The sequence below is a fragment of the Cydia strobilella genome, chromosome 20, assembly GCF_947568885.1.
Source record: "Cydia strobilella chromosome 20, ilCydStro3.1, whole genome shotgun sequence".
Lineage (NCBI taxonomy): Eukaryota > Metazoa > Arthropoda > Insecta > Lepidoptera > Tortricidae > Cydia > Cydia strobilella.
Window position 1 is genome coordinate 6,071,133 of NC_086060.1, and position 17,885 is coordinate 6,089,017.

A 17,885-nucleotide genomic window follows, 5' to 3' on the forward strand; every position below is an offset into this window, starting at 1 on the left:
GAACAATCTAATTATGTTAAGAATGAAATACAAGTTTTTTTATGCATTTGGTGGTTTTATTTCACTTTAAACTAATAATGCTAGCGGAACTCTAACCTCCTCAGGCCCAGCCATACAAATGAAAAACCCTGGATTTGTCACTGAAATTTGAACCTATAGTGCAGGGAATAGAGTTGTTTTTTATTTGTTTGAAAATTTAACGAAACAAATAAATGCAACTGTTCCAATTGAAATCAAATCAAATCAAATTTCATCGAACTGAAGAAGTACTATAGGTAGGAGGACCTTGGGCCTTAGGAGGATATTACAGAGTAAATGAACGATGTATATATATACATTATGATTATATATACAATACCTGTGTAACGGTAATGGAAAACAGGGTGCAGAAATTTGCGTACGTCGAAGAAATTTAAAGATGTGTCAGAAGTCCCCAATCCGCATTGAACTATCGTACCAGAACTAGGCCACAAGTGCCACAACCTCTCATACAATGATAGGTTCCATCTTTGGTTAAGCGTTCAAAGACTCGTGGCAGAGTTTAATCTATACTTAAAGCCTGACCAGTAATATATGATCATTGTCAAAGGGGCGCTGTTCATTCTCATGTATAGGGTGACAGTTTATATAGTACGTAAAAATTAGTTCCAGTGAAATTCCGCAAGATGGTGCGTGGTCATATATTCCTGGTCAGGCTTTAAAATCGTACTAGATGGCATAGGAGACTTACTTTACCGTAGAAAATTATTAAGGGCGCTGCTTCCTACGTACGATAGCATAACGTAAGTGTCACATTTTTGACGTAAAATGCTTAAACATGGCAACAATTTAGTATGGATTTTTTTTAGTTCCATTTAACTACTACTGTTACTACTTCTACCATTTTATGTCGCACTATAATTTTATTATTATTATTGTCAACCGTTGGATTCTTAGTGTATAACCAAGCGGAGTAGCCATTATCATGCGTTCCCCTCTGTCCAAAATAGGCGACACAATGTATGGACTGACGTTTACCTGACATGGCTATTTTTACGTTACGTATACATTTAACGTTCCCCTCCCTCACAAAAATCGGCACTGTTTTGTACAGAAAATTACAGATATGGCGTCTCCGTTTGGTTTTTTCCTCCAAGGTTGGATTGTAAGTATAGAGGACACGTTGAATTCAAGAAAAACCTTTTTGTTAAAAAAAGAAACAAGTTTTTCGGCAATCAAATACTTGTCAATACTGTCACAAGGCATGACCATCCATCTCTCAAACTGCCAAGATATTCAAATAATCCCAAATTAAAAATGGTTACTAAATAACCATGTTAAACTAACAACTACAATGTAACCATAAGATCACCGATCAAATACGAAAACCACGAAAAAGCATGGGTACCGCAACTTTACATAAACACTTACAAACCATCCAGATCAAAGTATGAAGAATCTAGCTTATTCGTGGTAGTATTCTGCAAATTCCATTAAATAATCAAGCAATCCAGGACCTAATTTAATAAAAGGTACTTAAACGCAGTGGCCAAAGAATGAAGGAGGAAACTCGAAGAATAAAAGTGTAACTGTTCTCAACAATTTACTAAGATTCAAAGCAACAATTTAAACTAAAACTTGTTACTGCCGCAATATTTCATAAGATACTTAAAAATATAACAAGATGGGTAAACCAAAGTGCGACCCGCCAACCCCCACGTTCCCCTACAAGATATCAAAACGGTTGAACCTCATGAGCGTATCGCGCCCGTTGTTCACTGTGTCCGACGAGGGCATGCCCGCCTACACGCCGCGCGGCATCAGGGCGTCGGCGCTCCGCGGCCGGGGGACAGAGAGGGTCAATGAAGCTGCTTGGCCTTATTTGCGGTTAGTTATTTATACAACTATTACTTACATGAATAAATTAAGGTATAAAGAAAGAAAAAGACGAGTGAACCTAAAGGCACTTACTAAGGATCATCAGATGCTTTATTCACGTAGAGTTTACAATTAATTAACTCACATAAAGTATTAGTTACGAGTAGAAACACAACAGAATATCAGAAAAGTCAAATGACGTCCACTGCTAGACAGATGCACTCAAAGGAGCAAGCACTTGACCGTTCGTTGCCTTCATCTTCTCCCGATTTATTTCGTTCTTTTCTTGATCATCATCACTCCGTTCACCCTCTAGGAGGTCCCTACCCTACGTGATCGCTATTAAACATTGCCACACGAATCTGGGAACTCAACTGACGAGATCATTATGTAGCTTTCCTTACAAATCCAAGCGCCTGAATGCTTATCTATACCTGGATGTTGCGCCGCAGTACTGTCGGCTTTATTGCGCATTCAGATCTAGCTAATACACCGCCAGTTCGCATGTTTGCTTCAGATTGCGCGCCTAATTAGCGCTAAATACGTGCGAATGCTAGATCCCGCCTTTACACCACGACTTACCTACTACCTATTTATTACGTTAACCCCTATAATGTCCAGCCGCTTCCTTCTCACCAAACGCATGTACAAGCACATGTTCTCCACCGAGCGCCTCGAACGTATCGACCGCATGATCGAGATGGCGAACAGCACCGCCTACTCCAAGCTAGCTGGCTGCGTCATCGACCTGAAGACCAAGGAGAAGAAGGACCCGAAGAAGAAGAAGGGATGGAGCGAGACTGAGTGGAAGAAACATATGGACTATATCTCGCAGATCGCGAATCCGAGGAGGGACTTTACTGTGGAGGTTACTAGGGTAAGTTTTGAATTTAAAAAAAACCGGCCCTCCCCAGACCACCTATGTTCAAACCTAAAGTACCTAATCATTCTTTGTCACAGTGATGTGTCATAGCAATTTAGGTTCACGTCTCCATTGTGCCCAAAGTTAATGGCATTAAACACGTCAATAAGAATGTCTAGACCAAAACACGGTGGCAATAAAGCAATCGAAAAGATGTTTTGCACTGAGTCGTGGTGAAAAAATTGGCATTATTTCTACTACACTCACACTACACTCCAGACTCCTACATTCTATCCAGATTTTTTTTTACCTCTACGCCATTTTGGTCTCAAAGCATGATTAAGTGCAGACAGGGCATTAAGCATTGTCCATGGGAGCACCAAACCGTCTGCCACCGTTTTACCGTTCACTAAATTTTATTGTATGCAAAGTTTCATAGTTCTCTGCTGCTTGACGTTAATCAGTCTGTTAATTGTGGTTGGTGCAACTGGCCCTAAGTATTACAACGCCCGTTTCAGCGTGGTGAGAGACGCAAGTTGGAGCAATTGCTGCCTCGCATCAACATCATTGCTATGTTGCCCCACTTCAAGATATACCGTCGGCCCTCGCAGGAGTCCAACTACAGGGATCCTACCAAGGCGAGTACATTAGTCGCATTCAGGGATCGAATACCGGTATATTTTTTGATACAAATTAACCGGTATTCAATTTCGGTATCTTGGTTATTTATGTATATTTTTCCATTTCATTTAGGTTAGGGTTACCTGATGTCAGGAATTCGATATTATCGCCTTTTGTCAGGAATGCGGACGTAACACGAAAATGTCAGGAATTTTTTGAATTGATAGTTTTTTTTATAAAGTACATTTTTATTAGTTTAAATTAATCCAAAACAATGTAAAAAAATGATAAATGAAATCCACGAATTTTCTCACGAAATTCCATGTTTGTATCTGGTAACCCTAATTTAGGTAATTTACTCATTGTCCTTACCTAAATACCATTTTACAATATCAAAGAAATATTTCAAATGCTACGTGATATTATGATTTTAAGTTACTTATACCGGTAACGATCCCTGGTCGCATTATCCTATCGGTTACCAACCTGGGGTAATGACCCCCGTGCGGGTAAAACAGCTATTTCATAGAGGTAGCGTATTGGTATCTAAAAAATTAATATGCTCACTACGCTACGCGCAGTCACGGTTGAATTATAGTACGGTAGTATTTCTCGCTAAGTTTAATGAGTTCCCGGCAAGCTCGGCCGAATTCTAGGTCTGTAATTAGTTTATATAGCTCTAGTATATAAAATAAACCAAATAGAGCAAAAAACAAGTTTTGTATGAAAAATTTAAATTCGCTGTTTTTAGGGTTCCGTACCCAAAGGGTAAAAACGGGACCCTATTACTAAGACTCCGCTGTCCGTCTGTCACCAGGCTGTATCTCATGATCTGTGATAGCTAGACAGCTGAAATTTTCACAGATGATGTATTTCGATTGCCGCTATAACAACAAATACAATAAGGCAGAATAAAATAGAGATTTAAGTGGGGCTCCCATACAACAAACGTGATATTTGACCGAAGTTAAGCAACGTCGGGCGGGGTCAGTACTTGGATGGGTGACCGTTTTTATAGTTAATGGTACGGAACCCTTCGTGTGTGAGTCCGACTCGCACTTGGCCGGTTTTTTTTTAACTTTTGTATGTGAACCTACAAAAACTAATTACCTAGATATACCTTATCTTATTGTAAGTACAAAGTTTCTGAGCAATCTAGCTAGTCGTTTTAAAATCAGAGCGTAATTACGTTTGTATGGAGAACCGAGCTTGCCGGGGACTTAAGAATTTAGTTGAGATCACGAGCGTAGCAAGTAGCAAGACTACTCGAGATTTAGCATTCTCAGCAAAAAACTACTCTTCTGAAGCCCAACTAACTATTTTTAATCACATTCTTGTTATGTTCAGGTACCGCCGAAGGCCCTCAAATACGTCATATCAGAAAGAGTAAAGAAACTGGCCAAGCCCCGAGAAATACCGACAGGCGAATAAACCATCCTGTCTGAGCAGGATAGCATATACGGAATGTCAAGAAGAGTAAAGATGATGGCAGTATCCCAAGTGATACCAACAAAACCATTAAAGGCTTGGAAGGTCGGAGAGTCAATGACAAACATGAAGCAATTTTTCTATAGTAGCCGCAAACCAAACTGACGACCGGGTCATATCACTATCTCTCTCACTCTTGCCACGCACAGGAATGTGTGAATGAAAAGTTTTACGACCCCGATCATCAGTTTGGTTTGCGGATATTATAGTGATGTACGCCTTAGGCTGCGCTATTGTGATTATCTAACGACTAAAGTATTTACTACCTTGAGCTCTGGGAATACAGTCGAAGATTCAACAACAATTATTCGCCTTTATAGCCTATTATCCAACAACACAATGGGGATAAAAAAAATTAGGATGTATACCGATTACTAAGCAATAACAATAAAACAAAAGTACAATATTTATTTTGTTTTATTTACCTAGTATTTACATGGTAACTGATTTCAATACTTAGAGAATACTGGGGAACATTCGGCTGTCAGATTCGACTGATCACATCATAAATAAATATAAATAAATTATCCTTAGAATTATTGCGTCTAAATTCGAATGAAATTGTACTACTTGAACCTAATTTTAAGTGAAAAAGATTTTATTTTGGCCAAACTTTTTGGTCAATATTGTTTCCCAACTTTGTCAAATAATCAAGTCATTATTGTCAATGGTCATTTTGTGTCGATTTTGACAAATAATTTATTTCAAAATATATTGGACATAATGCCTAGTCAAGCAACATACATTTCGAAGGTTTTTCACTAGCGACCCGCCCCGGCTTTGCACGGGTAAAACTTAACAAATTATACACCCAAACCTTCCTTAAGAATCACTCTATTGATAGATGAAACCGTATGAAAATCCGTTCAGTAGTTTTTGAGTTTATCGCGAACATACAAACAAACAGACGCGGTGGGGGACTTTGTTTTATAAGATGTTGTGATATGGGGCATTTTCTATACAAAGAGACCTTATTGTCGATGGTGCTTACGCCGCACAACGCCGCAAGGCATTGTATTTATATCGGAGCATCTTTAATAATGGCGTAAGCGCCATCGACAATAAGGTCCCTTTGTATAGAAAATACCACATATACTGATTTTCAGCTCAGTAATGTTACGTACGTACTTATTATTGGCTTAATTCTGTACAGTACACAACCTTTCGAATGCCACTGTCAAATTCTAGACGGTTGGTTGTATTCCATATACTATTAAATACTATCCGGCATCGTATAAGACAGCGATTTCCGAAAGATTTATGTTAAAATAAGTAATTTTATTGCCTGTGTCATTTAGTCGGGTCAATATTTTCAAGTCTATCCAACTAAATACAGACAAAAGAATATTAAGCGGTGTAAGGTATTGCAAAATACTGAAGCCACATTTTTGACAGCCGGAGTAGATGGTGCTGTACGGACCTGTATATGTTGCAATAGCAGCAACTAGGTTTCCAAACGGTAGCGTCGTATACCACCAGCACCACCTACTTCAGTTGCCACGCGGTCACAATATTTTTCATGAATTACCCTTCTCAGTACCTATGGGGTTGGCAACTGTCAAAGGTTATAAAAACCTGCATGGCGCCAGCATAGGTTTCCCCTGTTTCTAGAACTGACAAGGTAAACCTATGCTCGCGAAATGTGTAAAACAGATCGACCGGCATAACCTAACGGTGACAAATGGGGTTCCATTTGTCACCGTTAGGTTGAAAGTATTTGACAATAATTGGGAAACATGAAGCGTAGATGGATTTACTGCGGCTGGTCGAGGCTGTGTATGATGGCGTAGGTGAAGTCTTTTGTGGTGGACTGCCCGCCGAGGTCCTTCGTCCTTACCTTGCCGTCTGCGAGGACCCTGGAAAAAGAAGAGTAGGTTGTAGACTGTAGGCTCGTGTAGTAACTAACAGAAACACCCCTTTGAACGCTATGCCACTCGTGCGGTCATCGTGAACCTTGTCGGACTGCAGGAAGAGCCTGACACTCTTTGATAGAGAAAGATAGTCTTATTGCGATTCCTATAAGAGGAAAGAGAAAATAGTGCCATGCTTTGTCCTTATCACCGAACGGGTGGCATCATAGGTAGGAGGCGATGGCGAAATACCGAAATTTATAAGAGTGAAAGAGAAAAAATCCTATGCTGCCCAAATTTTATATGAATATTCTTTCTCTTACCCCCGGTCGCTCGGTGGCGCGTGTATAACTACTTGTATATACTATGGCTATGGACTGCAGGAAGGTTGATATTGGGCTGTCGCCGCGCCCGTCAGTTGACGTCTTTGGCGATCAAAGGGTTTACTGAGAAATGGATCTTATGTCGGTGCAGTAAGGTTCAGATTGTTAGTTCGTTAACACACAATGGGTTTACATTTTGCAAAGGAACAGTTTCCAAGAAGTGTAATTTGTACTAAGATCCTAAAATTTAAGTATTCCGTCCAGTTTCTAGTAACATTTTTCAAAACGTTATTCTCATTCTCAAAAAATAAGTTGATCCAGAAATTTGACATAATAAAATATAACAATAGTGGAGGGTAAAAAGCCTGGAAACAAACCCTGGGTTCCAAAGAAGTAGCTGAGGTTGCATCTTGGACAAACGCATTTTTTTTATACCAAGCTGTTACCATAGCCTTTGCACGCTTGTCACATATTCATTGTTAAGCCATTACTTATCTGTACACTCAAAGATAGATATAACTCCGTAATAGATGGATACAGTCTAAGGAAAAAACGTGCCTCGAAAATCAAGAAAATTTGATTCTCGTTCAGAGGGCGCTACTAGTTTTGGCCTACAGTCGTATAGATGGCGTTGACGGTTTCGTTTGTTATTTAACAATTTTAGTGCATATCAGTGAAAGAACATGGGTCAAAATCATAAAAATAATTAATGCAAATAAAAAAAATCATGTATCTATATTTAAATACATTCTATCGTATTTTTATAAATCTTCATTTTTAGTTTTAAAGTGTGTCGACAGATGGCAGTGAATTTACTGGGGTTACAAAATGTACTATGACAGTACCGCTCTAGTATAAGTTACTCTATGGTACACTAGATGAGAGAGAATATACATACTTGTTGATGGCGTTCTTGATCATCTTGGAGTAGGAGTGGAGGTTGACGTGTGCCAGCAGGTTGGCGGAGCAGAGCAGCATGGCGCACGGGTTGGCGATGTTCTTGCCCACGGCGCCGGAGAATATGTGACGAGCGCCCTGGAATTACAAACATTGACATAAGAAAACAGTTTAATAGTAGTCTCTATGCGTTTCCTATGCACCTTTTACTGTCCAATATGTCTAATCTCACTTTATTTCTGTCTACTGCCTTATGCCCCTCTGTTTTCCTACATCTCTCTGTTTTCGGCTTTACGTCCGTATTTTCTTTTCACTTTAATGCCTCTTTCTATTTCCTCCTTACGTTCCTTCATATGCTCCTCTCTATTTCCTTCCTTATGTCTGCGTTCTCTCCAAATGTCCCAAATCTGAACTGAAAGAGTTGCTGCTAGACGAATAGACATTCGTCTAGCGGCAAGTCTATGGAAAAATAAGATTCCTTTTGGGAAACTTTAGTGTTAAATAACTTTAGACAGTCCTAATTCTAGCAACCAAGTTGTTCTTGGTAACATTACCAAAATTAAATTTAGAAATAAATTAAGTGGAAAGCGGTGATGAATTTCTCCGCGTTAAATTTGTTTCTAAGCTGAATAGCATCATTTGCAGACTTTTCTGCTTATATAATACAAAATTAATTACCAACATTTTCTCAAAAAGCAGCACCCACCTGTTCAAACACAGCGCACTCCGGGCTGTAGCTAGCGCCAGCAACGACACCAGCTCCTCCAACTAATCCACTGGCCAAATTATCCACAATATTGCCGTACAAGTTGGGCGTCACCATCACGTCGAACTGGTTCGGGTTGGACACCATCTGCATCGTGCAGTTGTCGACGATCATTTTTTCGAACTCGATGCGGGGGTAGAGTTTTGCCATCTGGAAGAAATGGTATTTAAATTACTATAGAACATAATAAAAAGACACTTACTTCCCTATCGTTGACAATATGAATAAATCGATAACACACTGAAATAGATGTCTATGAATAAAAAGATTTAAGTAACGTCTTCTGCATTGTATTCGACGCGAAAACCGTACCGTATGGTACGGGTACCGCCGTGACCGAGTGGTATACACCCTGTATAAAAAGGTTTTGAGATTATAACTGAGCAACTTTTACAATGGGACCAACCCCGAAATCGCGAAAAAAAATTTGATCGTTTTATACATGTTGGCTGGTCTATTTTCTACGGGAGGGTAAATTTTTTTCGCGATTTCGTAGTTGGTCCCATAGTAAAAGTTGCTCAGTATAATCCCAAAACCTCCCTTGCAACGAGAATGCACTTATTTTTTAGCTACTGTGTATACAATCTTTGAGAGGCTAGGCGCCTTTGACACTTCTTGCGGCCCATTTTGACAGTATAGTCGAACGTAACTGAATATTTGTTACAAACCTGTTCGCACCGAGTTTCCTGATGTTGACCTTGTGGACGGCGGCGATCTTCTTGCGGCCCATTTTGACCGCGTAGTTGTTAATGAATGTTTTGGTACAAACCTGATCGCAAAACTCCTCAGGAAAGTGCCGTCACCGAGTTTCATAATGTTAGCCTTGTGGACGGCTGCCACCTTCTTACGGCCTATTTTGACCGCGTAGTCGAACGCAACTGACATTAGTGTTAATGTACTTATTATATGTAGTGTGTACGATACGAATAGTCTCAATGTTTTACGAACCTGGTCGCAACTCCTCAGGAAAGTGCCGTCGCCGAGTTTCATAATGTTGGCCTTGTGGACGGCTGTCACCTTCTTACGGCCTATTTTGACCGCGTAGTCGAACGCAACTGACATTAGTGTTAATGTACTTATTATATGTAGTGTGTACGATACGAATAGTCTCAATGTTTTACGAACCTGGTCGCAACTCCTCAGGAAAGTGCCGTCGCCGAGTTTCATAATGTTGGCCTTGTGGACGGCTGTCACCTTCTTACGGCCTATTTTGACCGCGTAGTCGAACGCAACTGACATTAGTGTTAATGTACTTATTATATGTAGTGTGTACGATACGAATAGTCTCAATGTTTTACAAACCTGGTCGCAACTTCTCAGGAAAGTGCCGTCACAGAGTTTCATAATGTTAGCCTTGTGGACGACTGCCACTTTCTTACGGCCTATTTTGACCGCGTAGTCGAACGCAACTGACATTAGTGTTAATGTACTTATTATATGTAGTGTGTACGATACGAATAGTCTCAATGTTTTACGAACCTGGTCGCAACTCCTCAGGAAAGTGCCGTCACCGAGTTTCATAATGTTAGCCTTGTGGACGACTGCCACCTTCTTACGGCCTATTTTGACCGCGTAGTCGAACGCAACTGACATTAGTGTTAATGTACTTATTATATAGTAGTGTGTACGATACGAATAGTCTCAATGTTTTACGAACCTGGTCGCAACTCCTCAGGAAAGTGCCGTCGCCGAGTTTCATAATGTTGGCCTTGTGGACGGCTGTCACCTTCTTACGGCCTATTTTGACCGCGTAGTCGAACGCAACTGACATTAGTGTTAATGTACTTATTATATGTAGTGTGTACGATACGAATAGTCTCAATGTTTTACGAACCTGGTCGCAACTCCTCAGGAAAGTGCCGTCGCCGAGTTTCATAATGTTGGCCTTGTGGACGGCTGTCACCTTCTTACGGCCTATTTTGACCGCGTAGTCGAACGCAACTGACATTAGTGTTAATGTACTTATTATATGTAGTGTGTACGATACGAATAGTCTCAATGTTTTACAAACCTGGTCGCAACTCCTCAGGAAAGTGCCGTCGCCGAGTTTCATAATGTTGGCCTTGTGGACGGCTGTCACCTTCTTACGGCCCATTTTGACCGCGTAGTCGAACGCGAACTTGGCGATACGGTCGGACTTGGCCGCGGTGATGATTTTGAGGCACTCGACCACTCCTGAAATGAAATTAATATATATACGTGTTAGTTATATGTGTGTTATTAATGATTTTGTCTAGATAACGGCCATACTACAGTCTGTTTCCACAAGGATTTTAAAATAAGATAGGGTAATCAAAAACAAACCGAAACTCGGTAATTTGTTTTTTTTTATCCATATGGAATGGTCGGCCGCTCGCATTAGTTGACTTGACGTCTTTGACGGTAACCTGAGAAATATCCGAAATCATATTCCATAAGTACTGTTCATCTAAAAATATTCAGAACAGAGACATTCAGATCCTACGTATTCTGATTTTGAGATCAGAATACAGATATGGTAAGTTGGTTCTACATTCATTTGGTGGAGTAAAAAAACTGGCCAAGTGCGAGTCGGACTCGCGCGCGAAGGGTTCCGTACCATTACGCAAAAAACGACAAACAAATCACGTTTGTTGTATGGGTGTAATGGATGGCTCTGTACTCGATTCTAAACCATATTCAAGTGAAGTAATTACCAGAATTAAAAAAAGATGTTTACAGAAACGGGAATACCATTTTGGAGAACAAGCTTTATCAAGGGGTGTTGGAATCTGGTACAGAACAATCCAAGATAGACCCTTGTGGATACCCTGGTTTGATTCTGCCAACCTCGCTAGAAAAGTGTTAGTCTCAGCTTTCCGAGTCCGGTCCGGACACATCCCTACAAACAAGTTTCTGTGCATGATGGGTGTTAAATCGTCACTACTGTGTGTAAACTGTCAGAAGACTGATGACTTGTCTCACGTGTTGTTGGAATGCGTCCGGAATTCGGACTTGAGAAAAAGATTTTTTGGTAGTCTGGGCTCCATGCACAATGGACAGATCAATTGTTGGTTGGCAGAGCCTATATCGGACAAAGCAATCAGTGTTTACCACTTTATTGACCTCTCCCTTGAGTAGGGAACTATTAAAGCACCCATGAGGCTGACATGTTCACCTAGTGTCCAAAGCCTCTATAAAAACTAGATAAAAAAAAAGCCCCACTTAAATATTTATTCTGTTTTTAGTATTTGTTGTTATAGCGGCAACAGAAATACATCATCTGTGAAAAATTCCACTGTCTAGCTATCACGGTTCATGAGATACAGCCTGGTGACAGACGGACAGACAGACAGCGGAATCTTAGTTATAGGGTCCCGTTTTTACCCTTCGGGTACGGAACCCTAAAAACTTACCAGGGACGGATTCGTGCTCCAAGGCCGAGTACTCGCCCTCAGTTTGCTCTCTGATGATAATGCAGTCCACGTCCTGAAAGAACGAAGATGTCGTTATAACATTTATCGAAACAATGTGGTATTTAACATCGTTTTAAATTTGCAAGAACTAAAACATAATCAGAAATTGCGTTCTGAATTGTCCTCACCTGTCTTACTGCGACCAAAAACAAATCCATGAACGTAAATTATACAGTCGGCGTAAAAAATATGTTTACACTTTTGCACCTTACTCCTTTGTAATTAAGGCAAAAATGTAAACATATCTTTGACGTCGACTGTACGCGATTGATTTCGTATTGAGTTTGAGTATGTATTTGTTTACCTTGTGGCGGCAGTTGACGTTTGGCAGCGACTTGACGTGCACGACGTTGGCGTACAGGTCGAGAGCGTTACGCAGCTTCATGTTGAGGGTTTGTTAGTTACCTTGTGGCGGCAGTTGACGTTTGGCAGCGACTTGACGTGCACGACGTTGGCGTACAGGTCGAGAGCGTTGCGCAGCTTCATGTTGAGGGTTTGGTAGTTACCTTGTGGCGGCAGTTGACGTTTGGCAGCGACTTGACGTGCACGACGTTGGCGTACAGGTCGAGAGCGTTGCGCAGCTTCATGTTGAGGGTTTGTTAGTTACCTTGTGGCGGCAGTTGACGTTTGGCAGCGACTTGACGTGCACGACGTTGGCGTACAGGTCGAGAGCGTTACGCAGCTTCATGTTGAGGGTTTGTTAGTTACCTTGTGGCGGCAGTTGACGTTTGGCAGCGACTTGACGTGCACGACGTTGGCGTACAGGTCGAGAGCGTTACGCAGCTTCATGTTGAGATGTTGAGGGTTTGTTAGTTACCTTGTGGCGGCAGTTGACGTTTGGCAGCGACTTGACGTGCACGACGTTGGCGTACAGGTCGAGAGCGTTACGCAGCTTCATGTTGAGGGTTTGTTAGTTACCTTGTGGCGGCAGTTGACGTTTGGCAGCGACTTGACGTGCACGACGTTGGCGTACAGGTCGAGAGCGTTACGCAGCTTCATGTTGAGGGTTTGTTAGTTACCTTGTGGCGGCAGTTGACGTTTGGCAGCGACTTGACGTGCACGACGTTGGCGTACAGGTCGAGAGCGTTACGCAGCTTCATGTTGAGGGTTTGTTAGTTACCTTGTGGCGGCAGTTGACGTTTGGCAGCGACTTGACGTGCACGACGTTGGCGTACAGGTCGAGAGCGTTGCGCAACTTCATGTTGAGGGTTTGGAGCTCGCCGGTATGGGAGAAGTCTGGGGTAGCCAGGATACCCTGAAAAATAATCGATCTATAGCCCTCACGCTTGGAAACTTCGCTGACGCTCCCCTAACGGTAAAGAGGGTGACGCCGCAGGGGATGTTAGTGGGTATTCTCCTCCCCTTCCTCAGGCTAACAGGATGTACGGGAGGAGCGAATCCCACGTACCACCCCCCTATGGGCTTCCCCAGCCCGGGGGTGAGATGCGTAAATGCATTAACCCCTGCGTAAAAAAATAATAATATAGATATGCAAGTTTTCTCGCAATCCTATTCCTTAACCGTAAAGTAAGTGATAGTATGGACAAGCTGGGTAGGGTATGGGTATCCACAACGACCTCGGATTTGGAATCATTTATTGCTAATGCTAAGCTACGATCGGAGCGCTAACATGTGTTAACGTAGAGGCGAAATTACAATGTGTCGGAGTCATGGGAGCCTGGGGTCTCAACTAATCCTTGGGGGGGGGACAACTAATCCTAAGAATTGACGTAGGCACTAGTTTTTAAGAAAGCGACTGCCATCTGACCTTCCAACCCAGAGGGGGAACTAGGCCTTGTTAGGATTAGCCCGGTTTCCTCACGATGTTTTCCTTCACCGAAAACCGACTGGTAAATATTAAATGATTTTTCGTACATAAGTTCCGAAAAACTCATCGGTACGAGCCGGGGTTTGAACCTGCGACCTCCGGATTGAAAGTCACACGCTCTTACTGCTAGGCCACCAGCGCTCTGAATGTGTTAATGTAAATATGCAAGTTGATACGCAGCTCGTACACGAGCTCTGTGGATCCGGAGGCTGAGGATTGCGTCTAGTTATCTGACGTGGTTCGTGGCGGCTGGCAAGAACTGGATCAGAGTTGCCGCAATACGTGCTCAATGGCGTGCAATAGGAGGCCTATGTCCAGCAGTGGATGAGAGTAGGCTGATAATGTTGATGATGATCTGAGGTGGAAGTTAAGGGGAATAAGTGCGGCGCGCTCAGCGTCAGGTTCACCTCGGAGACGAACGACTCAAAGTCCACGGGGATACCGGCCGCCTGTTACACAAACATCTCGCTGCCTTGTACCTCGCGGACTATAGTTACCTTAATGCAGATCTTATTGCGCGCGATGGAGTTGACGACGTCCTCGAGCGGCGCGCTCAGCGTCGGGTTCACCTCGGAGAAGAAGAACGATTCGAAGTCCACGGGGATACCGGCCGCCTGTCACACAAATATATTTACATTTACAAGAATCAGTTGTCTTTAAACCGATATGCAATCGCACATGGTCGTACGCACATTTAAGTGCAAGTGCGTATGTGCCTTTAGAGTGCACGACTTGCACGAGTAAATAATATATAATCAGAACTGGGTTACTAAAAGGAGATGAGTCCAAAATTTCTGACAATACTTCAGGCAGTGGGAGGGATAAAATAAAGGTCAAGTTTTGGATAAATGGCGTAAAATCGTATCAACAACTTCTTTGACTTACCTTAAACACCTCCTGTACGGAGTAGACGAGCTCGGGGCCGACGCCATCTCCGGGAATAAGGGTGCACTTAATGCGACCCTCTTTGCTCTACATAAAAAAAAAACTGTCAGTCGGTGGCGAAGCGGAGGTGGCTTACATTCACAGCTGTAGAATACCTAGTTCTATTATTTATTTATAAGCTAGCAGGCCAGTGGTAATCGAATTCTGGGTGGATAAACTTTTTCTTGTTGTTATTGTGTCTACTTTAAACTCTCGCGTTTTAAACACATATTTAATTATACGTACAGGTCTACCCCGGGGTCGGGGTTAAATCGCGGTAGACCCATTCGTATAATTAAATATGTGTTATTATGAGAAGACAATAGTAGCGCAGTTTGTTAGCAGAACTTGTATACCTACCATATTTTACTAACACGTTTGGTAGACCCAAGGGTCATCTAACTAACAAGTATGTTACGAAAAGGTCTTAAATTCACGAAACACGCTTTCTTTTAAATGTTTTTTTATTTTTATTTGAATGCCTTATCAGGTTACAAAGAGTAACCCAGGAAAACGTAACAAAGGCAACACAAGAAAAAATTTATACACCCTTCTGACAAGTTGATACACCCTTCTACAGATGTAATGCATAATTATTTTCCATCGTATTTTCTCGGAAACGCTCGTATTTGTCATGCTACTTCGGTCAACCTCAGTACTGTTTATACCGAGACTGACTGAAATAGCAAGTTCGTACGTTTCCGAGAAAATACTATGGAAAATAATTATGCACTACATCGGTATGCATGCGTCACCACTGCTCCAAACGGACTAGTACTGAGACTACTGTACTGAAGTTGTGCCATACTTAAGAAAATATTATCTATTTAGAAAATTAACACATTACATAATTTTCTTGAAAATAGGAAAATGCACAATGCTAACTTTTACTAGCAGCAGTATTCAGCTTTTTCACATTAACATAAGATTTACATCAGGAGACAGTTGTAACATTGTGATTGGTATAAGAAAATTGCGAGGTCCATTCCAGTTCAGGGCTATTTTGTTTTTAAACTAAATGAATTGAATTTTGTCAATTAAATTACAGGTTTAACAAAATACATATTCAAATGCATTACATTTTTTTGTAGAAAAATAGTTTGTAAAAGAAGAAAAATAATATTGTCTTCGGTTACCCCGATAGTTACTCATGAAATAAAACTATGAAAACGGATTATATCGCGTATATTGAATTTATAATACATCCCGACGTTTCGAACCCTTTACAGCGTTCGTGGTCAATGGGTGACCACGAACGTCGTGAACGGGTGAACGTCGGGATGTATTATAAATTCAATATACGCGATATAATTCGTTTTCATAGTTTTATTTCAAAAGAAAAATAGTTTAAAAATTATAAAACAAAGAAACAAATGCAACAAAAAAATAGTAAAATTAGTAAATAAATAAAATAATCCTACATGCTTAAAAATGGCATCACAGTTAAAAAAAAGTAATTAAAACTATAACAATACTTAAATCTTTCACATTTTAAGGGACAACACAAATGCATATGCAGTAAAATTAATGTTATATGCTGACACAACATTTAAAACGCAATAATAAATTGACACACTGGGATCATGCTACAATCATAGATTATGTTATAATTAAACATAAAATAGCCATTCTATTACATTATATTCCAAATGCTTATAAATTTTGTGCACCCAATGTGTGCAGTCTAATTTTGCATGATAAACAAAAAGGCAGTTTGTGCAAGCAGTTTTGGGTTGCCATAATTAAATTTTGCCAATAAATAGAATGGCTTGTGCAAAGAAAAACAATAGTGTAACTATATCATGCAACATTTGGGATAAATCTTACGCTTCATTTAGAAGTATCTGTGGGTCTAAGAAATAAACTCAGAAATTAAAGAAATAAAATCGGAAATAATTAAAAATATTTTTTTTGGTTGCATTCAATTTGGATAACAACTTTTTAGAGGATCATAATATATGCAATAATTTTGATGCCAAGTTCGTAATAATCATAAATAATAGTAATTTTGAAGATATTTAATCTAGTATAAGAGCAATGAAGCAGGATAATTAGATCCGGGATACAAGTCAGAGGTCAATAAGTTTATCAGTTAACTTCATAATAAACTTAACAAAGCGAGCTCATACAAACAATAATATACAAATTATAAGTATGTATGTGATGTTAATTTATAATAATTAGACTTCTATTGACAAAATTAAATTAAAAGGAAGGTGTTCCTGCTCCATTGCTCATCAGGTTTCATTACTGGTCATTAGTACACAGTTAGTTCTCACCAGGGAGCTGATGGAATGTCGCGCAAAACATACGTTTTTGTCGGCGTTTACCGCACTCGTGGTGTGGAGACCCTTCCCCGCGAGCTGGGACCCCTGAAACATCCACGTTACGTTCATATTATTAGCCATATCACGTGGTTTGAACACGATCGTGTATCAAATGATACGCGACATTGAAGATATCAAACTACATCACAAATTATGCTACGTAGACACCAAGTTACGCAGAATTAGAGCTCAATTGCTATGAAAATACGTTACGAAACACATTGTTTGCAGATATATGTAGGTATAGCAAAATGCTTCATTTCATATGGGAATTTAGATACATACCTGCACCAGGGTTCGGATAATATTTCTGCTAATTAGGGACATAGTTTGTATAAATTAAAACCTCACTAAAGGCTATTTTTGAGGAGAAAGTATTTTTGGAACGTCTTTGCTCGCCAAAGACGTAACTTCGAGGAGTTTCGTTACACGTAAAGTGACAGCTATAATCTTGCCAGTCTAAAAAAGTACTTAAGACGTTCAAAGTGGTAATTTTGATAAAGTTTCATTCTATCTGAATTTAATTCGTTTGTTAATAGTGTGCTTAACATTTTTGATCTAGCAAAAATTATTAAAACATTGATGAAATAATACCTTCCAAATAAAGTCTGCGTATAACAGACTGCAAAACTCCGTTCAGAAATTTGTAGTTCTAGTTCAAGTTCCAGTCACAGGTTATTACATAATTATTAAGAATATAAACTTAAC

General features: G+C 40.4%; 2 protein-coding genes across 2 annotated transcripts; one reads left to right on the top strand and one right to left on the bottom strand.

Moving 5' to 3' along the window:
• The first annotated feature begins 1,651 nt into the window (after window positions 1-1,651).
• LOC134750581 (uncharacterized) lies at window positions 1,652-4,845 on the top strand. The gene is made up of 4 exons (XM_063685790.1): window positions 1,652-1,866; window positions 2,479-2,734; window positions 3,238-3,357; window positions 4,688-4,845. The coding sequence occupies exons 1-4, from the start codon at window positions 1,664-1,666 to the stop codon at window positions 4,769-4,771; spliced, it is 663 nt and encodes a 220-aa protein (XP_063541860.1). The 5' UTR covers window positions 1,652-1,663; the 3' UTR covers window positions 4,772-4,845.
• Window positions 4,846-5,229: 384 nt separating this feature from the next.
• On the bottom strand, window positions 5,230-17,622 carry LOC134750578 (isocitrate dehydrogenase [NAD] subunit beta, mitochondrial). Its single transcript, XM_063685787.1, has 10 exons — window positions 17,463-17,622; window positions 17,115-17,222; window positions 14,812-14,898; window positions 14,424-14,540; window positions 13,219-13,353; window positions 12,039-12,111; window positions 10,676-10,839; window positions 8,605-8,814; window positions 7,900-8,036; window positions 5,230-6,684 (listed from the first exon to the last, which is right to left on the bottom strand). The coding sequence occupies exons 1-10, from the start codon at window positions 17,502-17,504 to the stop codon at window positions 6,582-6,584; spliced, it is 1,176 nt and encodes a 391-aa protein (XP_063541857.1). The 5' UTR covers window positions 17,505-17,622; the 3' UTR covers window positions 5,230-6,581.
• Window positions 17,623-17,885: the final 263 nt, after the last annotated feature.